Genomic DNA, 12,849 nt, shown 5'->3' with positions numbered 1-12,849 from the left:
GCTCCCCTCGAAAACCTAATCAAAAGCGGTGACAGTTGTTTATTTTTAGTTTTACAGAACTATATTCACTAAGCAACTTGCTTCTGATAATTATATTAGATAGCTTACATTAGCAAGTAGCTAACTATCCCAAGCAAATGTGGTGACGAATCAACAGACTACCACAACAATTTTTCAATATGGTTTGCTCAACTTTATGAATGCATTTACTTTCTTGAGTGTTCTGTATGTATCAGCCAAATATCTTTCATGCAAATGTAAGTTGGAAATAAGTCGTAATGTAGTGAGAAATAAACAAGGAAACAAGTCCTTTATTTACTTGTGGGTACCCTTTTTATTTCTCCATACTCAGAATTAAGAATGGTAGTTTTGCAAGCCAATGCTAACCACAATTAGGGGGGGGTACAGGGGGGGTACAGGGGGGGAGGGGGTAGAGTGGGAGAGTAAGGGGGAGTATTGGGGGAGAGAGGGAGAGTAAGGGAGAGGGGAGTGATGGAAGGGAAGGAGCGTGGGGGAGAGTGAGGAGATGGGAGAACGAGAGGAGCTATTCTAAATAGAATCCAATTCCCTGTATACTTCACTTTTTGAGAGGGAACAACCCACATGGGGCGTCACATGGGGAATAGGCGGCCATTTGGGAGACAGGGAGTCAGAGCTGACAGGGAGGAGTGTGTATGCGGTGACAGGAGTGTTTAGCTGGGAAGTGCAGACCCGTTAACTTTTATTACCGCATGCTGAACACCTTGGGTAGCTGTCCTTAATTGCCCAGATGCATCGTTTTAATAGCAGAACACTGGACCGGCCTAAATGTCTCACCCACTAATGGTGTCTCTGAAACAGAAACTTCAAACACCAGCTAGGGCTATAACAAACTAATCTACTAATTTCCCCTTTCTCTCAGAGTTTGTCTCTCTTTCTCTTCCTCTCTTCTTCCCCCCGTCTCTCACGTTATCCCTTCACCGCTGTTTCCTACGCTCTGTTCTTCCTGCCGGTTTAGAGATATTGTGTGCTTGTTGCTGAGCGAGTGGTGGGCTCTCTCCCCTCTGCCACTATCTCTCCCTCTCTCCATCGCTCTCTTTCAACCTCTTTGTCTCTCCCTCCACCGCCACCCCTTCTCTCCCCCTGACACCCCTAACCCATTCTCTCAGTCTGTTTATCTCTGCCTCCCGTCTGCCTGCCCTCTGTCTCCCATTCCTTCCTCCTAATCCACCAGGTGAATCTAATTATGACCCCGTACTTTGGACCAGTTAGGCTCCATGCTCTGGGACACGTCGCCTCGCTGCCTCTCAACCCGACTGTTAAATTGGGGCGTTGTGGAGGCACGACCCGCGTGTTGACCAGCGCCCTGTGTGCCGGGGAGGGTAGGAGGGATGCATGGCATCCGTTGGCCTTCGCCCTGGGCCTTCTTTAAAGTTTCGGCGTTTCACTGGTTGCATGCAGATTACAGAAGACGTTGATGCCGATGTAATGAAATGCTTGTGCATCTGTCCCTAAACAACGCAGTCAGTTAAACAAAGTAACATCTAAACAAACAGGATACATACAAATAAAGTTGCTGCATGAATAAGAACGCGATCACGGCCACAGGGACATCATCTCTGGAAGGCGAACGGGCGGACCACGCACTCAGGCACTCCACAACCCCCGGCTTGAATCCTGGCACTGAATCCCGGCACAGGGTTTGTTGTGGGTACGCTGGGTCTGATCTCCCACTCAGTCACTTAGTCAGCCCTCCACAGTCCCTGACACCCCCGCAGCCTGCCTCCACAGGGGCTCCCCCCCCTTTTTACTCCCATAAAACAAACCACACATCTGGGGCACAGTCAGAAGCCGTGCTGCACTCTGTAAAGCCACCAGATGCAGGGGATTAAATCGGGGTTACAATACTTTAAACAACACGGGGAAATGAAGAGAGAATGAGAGGGAGAGAGAGAGGGAGATAAAAGAGAGAAAGCGAGAGAGAGGGTGAGTAGGTTGGAGTGGGTGGCACTTTAAACGACATGGAAAAATGGAGAGTGAAGCAACTATATGGAGTGAGAAAGCATTAGAGCCGTAACCAACCAGGTAGCCTGGTAATCCCAGATCTGTCTGTGCTGACATTCCACTCAACACGTGGAGCACGGCTGGGCAGAGGCAATTAACTGAGTGTCAAACGAATGACCCAAAGGACCTGAATCCACAAATCACAGTTTTGATGAGGCAATCCAATGGGTTGGTCCAGAACTTTAAGGTGCATAACCACATAGCACACTACTGGTGAATCTACCCGCTGTCCTGGCAGTGTCACTCCCTCCAATGGTGACAGGGGTGTGTGAGAATGTGAACCGCCAGAGCCCGGTATATTACATAGCTGGGAAAACGTAGCGCAATCAAGGGACAACGTCATGGTGTTGTACTTCGAACTGTCACATTATACCAACTGTTGCATGGAGAAGACAGAGATGCTGACTGCTGCTTTTTCTGTCTTCATGCTAGACAGCAGTAGCCACAATGACCGTTATGGAATGACACAATCAACAGCTAAAGCTCTGATTGGCTGACAGTACAATTCCAAAACTGCTGCTGTGGCCTCTAAATTTTTTTTTCTTTCAGTAAAAAATAAATAAATGATAGCAGTTGTTCCGTCCTCTGCATGTAGCAGTTTGGATAATGGACAATTTGGACAAAAAAGCATTTCTTTTCCTGAGACAGAGGTACGTTTTCCAAACCACGAACCGTGCCAGCTGTCCGCATTTTGGCACAGGCCATTACGACTTAAGGGAGAGAAATGACCTTATGGCTAAAGGAGGCCATGTTCTCATTGGCAGACTCGGTCATTGTGACCTTTCTCTGCTTACCTGTCAGGTCACGGCCCTGGAAAGGATCCTCAACGTCTGATACCATTGAACGAGCCACTCTGTCACACTCTGGTGCCTGGTACCTATCAAAGACAGGAGGTGGGGGAGACGGGGGGACAAACAGGGGTAGGGGAGATGGGGGGTCAAAGAAAAAGAGGGAGGAGAATATATATATATATATATATATATATATATATATAGAGAGAGAGAGAGAGAGAGAGAGAGAAGGAAAAAAGACCAATATGTGAAGACCCAGAGTTATTTGAATATTCTAAACTGTTTTGAGTCCTGAATGCTGATGTGATATGTGTGATATATATGATATATGTAATATATGTAATATTAGAGACGGATCACTTTTTACTGCTCTAATTTCATTGGTAACAGCATTATTATAGCTATAAGGCAATTCAGGAGTTTGCAGCATAATACCAATATACCACGGTGAAGTGCTAAATCCAGGCACTATGAAATGTGTTGTACCTGAAACAGCTCTTAGCTGTGGTATATTAGCCATATTCAACATCCCCTGATGTTACTGTTTAATTACATACAAAAGAGACCTCAAAAGATATTGGATATATGTCTCTTCAGATCTCCTCAGATATTGGATATATATGAATATATGTTTATTGGATATATGCATTCACATATACATATGGCTCTCAAAAGTATTCGCCCCCCTTGAAATATTCCAAATTTCATTTTGTTACAACATGCCATCAAAATAGATGTAATTAACAGTTTTTGCCACTGATCAACAAAATGTCAAAGTGACAAATGAAATTTACAAACTCTTCCAAATTAATTACAAATACAAAAAAAAAGCCTGAGAATTCTCCCCGTCCTGTTTGCTGAGAAGCATCCCCATAGCATGATGCTGTCACCACCATGCTTAATGGTAGGGATGGTATTCTTAGGGTGATGTCTGCTGTAAGGTATTTCTTTTTTTGGGTTTCATCAGACCATAGCATCTTCTTAATGTTTATTTAAATTTTTGTATTGATAGCCACTTTTGTGAAGCAACTAAACTGTCGTTGTAGCATGCACAGTGTCTCACGCCTCAATGCATCCTTTGATGCTGCGGAGGAAAAGGTTTACAGGATGAAGCACGTGGGTGTCATCAAGGAGTCCTGGTGGTGGTACCGGAGTCTGACGGCTCCCTTTTTTCGACGACCTCCCAATTTTGAATGACGCCAATGTCAGCATGACCATCTCATTCACCGTGTGACACCGAATGGGAGTCCGGGCACGGAAGCGCAGACGGACTCTTACACTCTACTTACTTATCTTCGCTCAACATTTGAGGGGGATGTTTGGGGGGGGGGGGGCGGCACTGATACCATTAGTGCCACGCCCTGGACAGTAGATCTCCTTAGTTTCTTTCAGAGTTGGTGACTAGGTTTAACGTTTCCTTATGTTCATTCTTTCTTTTAATTAGCACCCGGAGTTTGCACCAGTATCTGTCTGCATGTCCTTGCTCAGCCACACTCTACAGTATGCATCACCTGACCTGAAGCGCAATTAATAAAGAACACAGTGTGCATCACCTGACCTGAAGCGCAATTAATAAAGAACACAGTGTGCATCACCTGACCTGAAGCGCAATTAATAAAGAACACAGTATGCATCACCTGACCTGAAGCGCAAGTAGTAAAGAACACAGTGTGCATCACCTGACCTGAAGCGCAATTAGTAAAGAACACAGTGTGCATCACCTGACATGAAGCGCAATCAGTAAAGAACACAGTGTGCAAGAGCACAGGCAAGCCTACCGAGGAACAAGCCCCTTCTCTGTTGTCATACCAGGCTTGACTAAACAAGCCGCTCCGTCAAAAGCCTCTCAGCCCTTCTCCCTAACAGCACAAATGTGAATTAAATGCTACAGGGCAAATAGTGCTGCATTCAGGAGGAAAAGTGAGGAACACTTTGAAACGTATTTTTTAACTTAATTTAATTGAGAATTATGCCTGGCTGCTGTGTGTCAACCTGGACTTAAATGAAACATAAATTAGAAGCGTGGTGTGCATTTGTGTGCATATGTGCTCCTGTCTGTTTGGTTTTTTGTTTGTTTGTTTGTGTGTGTGTGTGTGTGTATGTCTTCAATTGATAAACTTGGTCCTGCTGAAGGTATGAAGGAAAGAATATGTGCAGAGAGCCTTAGAATGGTCTACAATTGATCTTTTGAAGACTTTCACTGTTCTCTATAACAGATTTTTTTTATAGAACGGAGCTTTTGGAGAATTACTATTGTCTAGAACTGGCTGTCATGCACCAAACATTTAGCTCTACAACCTAGTGTTTGGAGAATTACTCTGTTCTATAAACTGAATATTTGCAGCATGACTGTGTTGTAGTAGAACCAAGTGTTTGAAGCAGGCCTGAGTGTGTTTTAGAATCATTGTGTTGAGCATGACTCTGCATATTGCAGTAATTAACATAAACGATAAACCTTTTACTTAACGCATTACAAAAGGATAATTCCTCCATAGTTTTGCATTTTCTTTGACTTTGGTGAAACGGAATGGTGAGCACAGCCATCAGACTGGCTCTACGAGATTAAAGATTGGCTTTATGCTGTAACAACGTTTCACCCACAAGACCGCTGGCTTTACGCTGTAACAACGCTTCAACCACAAAACAGCTGGCTTTACGCTGTGACAAAGTTTCAACCACAAGACCGCTGACTTTACGCTGTAACAACGTTTTAGCCATAAGACCGCTGACTTTACGCTGTAACAACGTTTTAGCCATAGGACCGCTGGCTTTACACTGTAACAATGTTTCAGGCACAAGACCGCAGGCTTTACGCAGTAACAACATTTTAGCTATAAGACCGCTTGCTTATGCTGTAACAACGCTTCAGCCACAAGGCCATTGGCTATACACTGTAACAACGCTTCAGCCACAAGGCCATTGGCTATACGCTGTAACAACGTTTCAACCACAAGGCCATTTGATAGTGTGTGTACCTGGTAGATGTGCCTGGGATGGGTCGGCCCGTGTCTACCAGAACACACCAGCAGTAGCCAGTGGACTGGTGGCACTGGACTGACTTGTAGAGGCCACCCGGACCACAGTCAGGGATGAAGACGGCCTGGCGAGGGTTCTGACGGGCCTCGTCCACGGCACTCCGTCTCTCCTGGTCACAAGAGGGAACTTTCTCTAAAACCGTGAGAAACACACTCAATACACACACATCTATATCACACTCAATACACACTCATCTATGACATACTTAAAACACACACATCACGTATATCACACTCAAAACACACACATCTATATCACAGTCAATGCATAAACATCTATATCACAGTCAATGCATACACATCTATATCACAGTCAATACACACACATCTATTTCACAATCAATGCATACACATCTATATCACACTCAAAACACACACACTTATATCGCAGTCAATGCATAAAAATCTATATCACACTCAAAACACACACATTTATATCACAGTAAATACATACATATCTATATCACACTCAATACACACATACATCCCTGAGTGAAAATGTCCAAATGGGACCCAATTAGCTGTTTTCCCTCCCCATTGTCATGTGACTTGTTAGTGTTACATGGTCTCAGGTGTGAATGGAGAGCAGGTGTGATAAATGTGGTGTTATCACTCTCACACTCCCTCATACTGGTCACTGGAAGTTCAACATGGCACCTCATGGCAAAGAACTCTCAGAGGATCTGAAAAAAAGAATTGTTGCTCTACATAAAGATGACCTAGGCTATAAGAAGATTGCCAAAACCCTGAAACTGAGCTTCAGCACGTTGGCCAAGACCATACAGCGGTTTAACAGGACAAGTTCCACTCAGAACAGACCTCGCCATGGTCGACCAAAGAAGTTGAGTGCACGGGCTCAGCATCATATCCAGAGTTTGTCTTTGGGAAATACACGTATGAGTGCTGCCAGCATTGCTGCAGAGGTTGAAGGGGTGGGGGGTCAGCCTGTCAGTGCTCAGACCATATGCCGCACACTGCATCAAATTGGTCTGCAAGGCTGTCGTCCCAGAAGGAAGCCTCTTCTAAAGATGATGCACAAGAAAGCCTGCAAACAGTTTGCTGCTGACAAGCAGACTAAGGACATGGATTACTGGAACCATGTCCTGTGGTCTGATGAGACCAAGATAAACTTATATGGTTCAGATGGTGTCAAACGTGTATGGGGGCAACCAGGTGTGGAGTACGAAGATAAGTGTGTCTTGCCTACAGTCAAGCATGGTGGTGGGAGTGTCATGGTCTGGGGCTGAATGAGTTTGGCATTGAGGGAACCATGAATGCCAACATGTACTGTGACATACTGAAGCAGAGCATGATCCCCTCCCATCAGAGACTGGTCCAGGGGGCTGTATTCCATCGACCCCAAACAAAACTCCAAGACGACCACTGCCTTGCTAAAGAAGCTGAGGATAAAGGTGATGGACTGGCCAAGCATGTCTCCAGACCTAAACCCTGTTGACCATCTGTGGGGCATCCTCAAATGGAAGGTGGAGGAGCACAAGGTCTCTAACATCCACCAGCTCTGTGAAGTCATCATGGAAGAGGACTCCAGTGGCAACCTGTGAAGCTCTGTTGAACTCCATGCCCAAGAGGGTTAAGGCAGTGCTGGAAAATAATTTTGGCCACACAAAATATTGACACTTTGGGCCCAATTTGGATATTTTCACTTGGGGGTGTACTCACTTTTGTTGCCAGCGGTTTAGACATTAATGGCTGTGTGTTGTGTTATTTTGAGGGGACAGCAAATGTACACTGTTATACAAGCTGTACACTCACTACTTTATCTTGTAGCAAAGTGTCATTTCTTCAGTGTTGTCACATGAAAAGATTTAATCAAATATTTGTGAGATACTGTACATGTCTATATCACACTCAATACAGACACATCTATATCACAGTCACATGCTTTACACACAACACATTTTATTCTACTTAGGGTTCTACTACTAGGAAACTTAACCCTAACTCTAACCATAATCCCCAAATCCCATAATACCATAACCCAAAACCTATAAAAATAGACTTTCTAAAAGTGAGGCCTAGACAAAAGGTCCAGCAATTTCTCTTGGTTCACTACACCTGGGACATGTTTTCAGGAACTGTAAAAAAATGTTTAAAACCCATTCAGAAACACAGACACACAAATCTCTCCAGGAGCAGGCCCTTCCACATGAGAGATATTAATTTGCTCCTCAGTGTTTTATTTAGATTTACATCCATTAAGCACACACACACACACACACAGGCATACCACTTTACAGCTTGGCTACCATGCTGACAGACGAGGTTGGAGCCTGGAGCTGCATGACCACTAAAACTCTCTCTAACCTTTCAGACTTTTCTGAATCCTCAATTTTCTCCCTCTCTCTCGCTCTGTCTCTCTTCCCCTCTCTCTCACACACAGACACACACACACACACACACACACACATACACACACATTGATCTGTATTGTTGATTAGTAATGAATATGATACTGTCAGTCCACAAGGCAAACCAGTAGCCCACTTCAGGTCCAGCAATGTAGCATATACATTTTTTGAATGACTGGAAAAAGTCATACGTGAAGGGAGGGTGAAGAAGTGAGTAAAAGAAACAGTGGGAGGTGGAGGGGAGAGTGAAGAAAGGAGTAAGGGGGGAGATTGAAGAGTGTAGAGGCTGTGAGACCGAGACACCGATTGACTGAGTATGTTGCTCTGTGAAACTAAATACAACTATTTCCTCCTCAGTCTTCCTGACACATTAACAATGAAGAGGTTGGCAGGCCTTACAGGCAGAAAAAAGGAGAAAGGAGGAACAGAGTGGAGCATAGAGGAATAGAGAGAGAAAGGAGCAGAGAGGAACTGAGGAGAGAGGAGCGGAGAGGAGCTGAGTGAAGAAGAGCCAAGCAAAGAAGAGTAGAGTGGACCGTTGGCGGGGGACCTCCTCTCCTCTCCCCCTCCCATCTCCTTCTCCTCCTCTTCAGCCAGATTCCTTCTTTTTCCACAGTCAGAAAGCACTAAAAGTCAGCCTCTCAAGTGCCCCTTCCCTCCCTGTCTCCCTCTGTAACTCCCAGACTCAATCCCTCTAAAGGCCCTGTCATCCCTCCTCCCCGTCCCCCAATTTCCATCACATCCAAATTATTTGTCCCTGTTTATTATACTAAGAGGGTATATTGGCTCCAGGGAATACAATGATTGTATAATTTTTTTTGAATTGTTTTCAATATAAATGGAAAATTGCTGGACGGACACTACGTATCCCCGGAAAGGTAATCCTCATCTTTTTTGTGTGTATGTGAAATGGTATACACTGTATACTCTGCATCAGTTCCTCCAGGTTGACTTGCACATTGAAATCTCTGCTCTAAATAAAGAAAAATATGTGTCTCTACTTGTCTCTCTCTCCCTCTCTGTTTTTCTGTCCCTGTATGTTTCTCTGTCTAACTCTCCATCACTCGGTTTTTCTGTCTCTCCAACAGCATAGGCAAAATCAATGTTTATTTTATTTTCAAATTGTTTTCGGGGCTGTATTATCAGTGGCAAATACGTATCTCTAATGTGGTCATAAATTTGGCAGGAGATTAGGAGGTACTGTGTGATGTGATGTGGTATTCGGTTGGGTCCGTCCCAGTAGTCAGGTATTCTGCCACAATGTTTGGATCTGGGCTAGGTGGAATTCCAATTCGCTCAGTTCTTTTGGGTGACTCTTTCTGGGGTGAAAGTTGTTCTCCTTCAGTTTCTCATTATTTGGTTGTGTCTAATTGTGTTGCTCTCCTGGGCCTCCATGGGGTCGATTTGGGTTTCTAAACAAAACCTCATGGTCTGCTGGATGTGGGGGTTCTTTCTCAGTTCAAGATCTCTCTGTAGATGAGGCCCTCTTCCCATGTACAAAAATCAAACTTGTTATTCCGCCACACCTTTCAAAGCCAGTGAGGGCTCAAGGCTGTCTGGAAGTCCTGCCTTCCAGGTTGATGTATATAATCATGGCTCGTCCCTCTCCTTCAGGTAGATGTATATAATCATGGCTCGTCCCTCTCCTTCAGGTAGATGTATATAATCATGGCTCGTCCCTCTCCTTCAGGTAGATGTATATAATCATGGCTCGTCCCTCTCCTTCAGGTAGATGTATATAATCATGCCTCGTCCCTCTCCTTCCGGTAGATGTATATAATTATGCCTCGTCCCTCTCCTTCAGGTAGATGTATATAATCATGCCTCGTCCCTCTCCTTCAGGTAGATGTATATAATCATGGCTCGTCCCTCTCCTTCAGGTAGATGTATATAATCATGGCTCGTCCCTCTCCTTCAGGTAGATGTATATAATCATGGCTCGTCCCTCTCCTTCAGGTAGATGTATATAATCATGCCTCGTCCCTCTCCTTCCGGTAGATGTATATAATCATGCCTCGTCCCTCTCCTTCAGGTAGATGTATATAATCATGGCTCGTCCCTCTCCTTCAGGTAGATGTATATAATCATGGCTCGTCCCTCTCCTTCAGGTAGATGTATATAATCATGGCTCGTCCCTCTCCTTCAGGTAGATGTATATAATCATGGCTCGTCCCTTTCCTTCCGGTTGAGGTATATGATCATGGTTTGTCAATCTTCAGATTGATCCTCCAATTCATCACACTGAACAAAAGCTCTCAGGCTTTTCTATAAAAACAAACTTTCTTACCTTCTAAAAAACTTTTCACCACCACCTGTTTTCAGCATCAGCTTAATTTTCCATTTTGGTTCAATCCCTGCTGGGCGTTGTAGTTACGGTAAAGGGCAGTTCTCACTTGTTGTCAGGCGAGTCCAGTCAATGACTAACTACTCCACCTAGAACAATCTGAAAAAGGCTTTAAAGCCTGTAGCCAAATGTATTGATCGTGCGAATGCACACATCTGTGTGTAAACATCAACAGCTTGGGAGTCGTGAGGAGTTTGTTTATTTTACATTCATGGATTCCTAAAAACAATCAGAGGAATAGACCCAGAGAAATAAAAGCAACGTCCCAAGAATATTATGTAAACAGAACAGCCTTTCATAAATCAGCTCTAGGATAATGTTTTTAATCTGTCTTTTTTATGGGTATGAGTCATTGTCCGTTTCATGCATAGGTACTTTTAGACCATTGTTCTTGGTCATGTGGCTTCGACATATTCTCCACCAATCCTCACCATATTTGCCTGGTGTGTCTCGGCATGGGTCATGTTTCCAGGGCATTTGTTCTTCCTGGTCTGTGTGATTTCTGTCGGGGCTAGGTATACTCAAGATGTGGGTTGTCTTCCTGACTTCTAGCACGAATACCTCCTTGACATTGTTTCTTCTCAGGTGATAAAAGTGAGGCAGGGTGGAAGTGGCATTACGGGCCAGTCTCAGCCAGACGAAGGAGAACATAACATGGTCTTGTTGCAAGGGGCTGGCAGCCACCTGGAGGAGAAAATGGATCCGATACTTCCAAGGCAAATTGGGGGAATCCCATACCAAGCTTCACAGAACATATACAGGTGGACTGTCTATCGTCCCATTGTGCACGAGCAGTCCAGATTCAGTGGAGATACCGGTTTCATATGCAGCGAGGAGGGGGCAAGAGCTCAGGTAGAATCCCAAAGCGCTTGTCCCCCTGTTCCAGGAGATAACGTAATCTGGCTCAGTGGCAAAAGCGCCTGACCTCAGGGGTATAATTAACTCCTTTTGAAACAGGCAGTTTAAGTTGCCTTCGGGTTAGAACAGGACTCAGTATGGAACCGCACATTTATATCCACGGACATAGCAAACAGGTTTTGCATCGCTCTAGCCTCATTTCTGCTGAGCGCTGTCGAGGATGAAACATAGTGCTTCCAGAAACAATTTGCTGAATCACTGAAAGTTCCCTGGAGCTTTGTGGGCTACATTATTGTGAAATTGTAGAAGTTTGGAATCACCAAGGCTTCCCTAGACCTAGTCGTCTGGCCAAACTAAATACCTGGAAAAGGGAAGGCCTAAGGGAGGTAACCAAGAATCCAATGGCCACTCTAGCAGATTCAGAGTTTCTCTGCCGTGATGGGCAAACCTGCCAAGAAGGACAACCAACTCTGAAGCACTTCATCAATCAGGCCTTTATGTGAATATGGCAAGATGGCAGCCACTCATCAATAAAAGGCATATAAAATGCTACCTGAAGGATTCTGAGAGCATGAGGAAAAATATACTGGTCTGAACAGACTAAAATCTCATCTCATTGCATTGCATTGCATTGCATCATTGCATCATCTTCCGCTTATCCGGGGCCGGGTCGCGGGGGCAGCAGTCTAAGCAGGGATGCCCAGACTTCCCTCTCCCCAGACACTTCCTCCAGCTCTTCCGGGGGGACACCGAGGCGTTCCCAGGCCAGCCGGGAGACATAGTCCCTCCAGCGTGTCCTAGGTCTTCCCCGGGGTCTCTTCCCGGTGGGACGGGACCGGAACACCTTCCCAGGAAGGCGTTCCGGAGGCATCCGAAACAGATGCCCAAGCCACCTCAGCTGACCCCTCTCAATGTGGAGGAGCAGCGGCTCTACTCTGAGCTCCTCCCGGGTGACCGAGCTTCTCACCCTATCTCTAAGGGATCGCCCAGCCACCCTGCGGAGAAAGCTCATTTCGGCCGCCTGTATCCGGGATCTTGTCCTTTCGGTCATGACCCAAAGCTCATGACCATAGGTGAGAGTAGGAACGTAGATTGACCGGTAAATCGAGAGCTTCGCCTTGCGGCTCAGCTCTTTCTTCACCACGACAGACCGATACATCGACCGCATTACTGCAGAAGCTGCACCGATCCGTCTGTCAATCTCCCGTTCCATCCTTCCCTCACTCGTGAACAGGACCCCTAGATACTTAAACTCCTCCACTTGAGGCAGGCACTCTCCACCAACCTGAAGTGGGCAAGCCACCCTTTTCCGACTGAGGACCATGGCCTCGGATTTGGAGGTACTGATTTTCATCCCCACCGCTTCACACTCGGCTGCAAACCGTCCAAGTGCATGCTGAAGGTCCTGG

General features: G+C 45.4%; 1 protein-coding gene across 12 annotated transcripts in view; it reads right to left on the bottom strand.

Moving 5' to 3' along the window:
* smoc1 (SPARC related modular calcium binding 1) overlaps positions 1 to 12,849 on the bottom strand; it is a 69,875-nt gene that overhangs the window by 19,678 nt on the left and 37,348 nt on the right. For 11 of the 12 annotated variants that reach the window (XM_010865331.5, XM_010865333.5, XM_010865334.5 and 8 more), the window contains 2 exons: positions 5,810 to 6,002; positions 2,838 to 2,920 (listed from right to left, as the gene is read on the bottom strand). In XM_010865331.5, coding sequence (XP_010863633.1) covers positions 2,838 to 2,920; positions 5,810 to 6,002 — 276 coding nt within the window. The remainder of the gene's footprint in view (positions 1 to 2,837; positions 2,921 to 5,809; positions 6,003 to 12,849) is intronic. The other variant, XM_010865335.5, reaches the window with a different exon arrangement.

Source organism: Esox lucius, chromosome 15 (genome assembly GCF_011004845.1).
Source record: "Esox lucius isolate fEsoLuc1 chromosome 15, fEsoLuc1.pri, whole genome shotgun sequence".
Classification (NCBI taxonomy): domain Eukaryota; kingdom Metazoa; phylum Chordata; class Actinopteri; order Esociformes; family Esocidae; genus Esox; species Esox lucius.
This window is presented reverse-complemented; position numbering and strand designations above follow the sequence as displayed.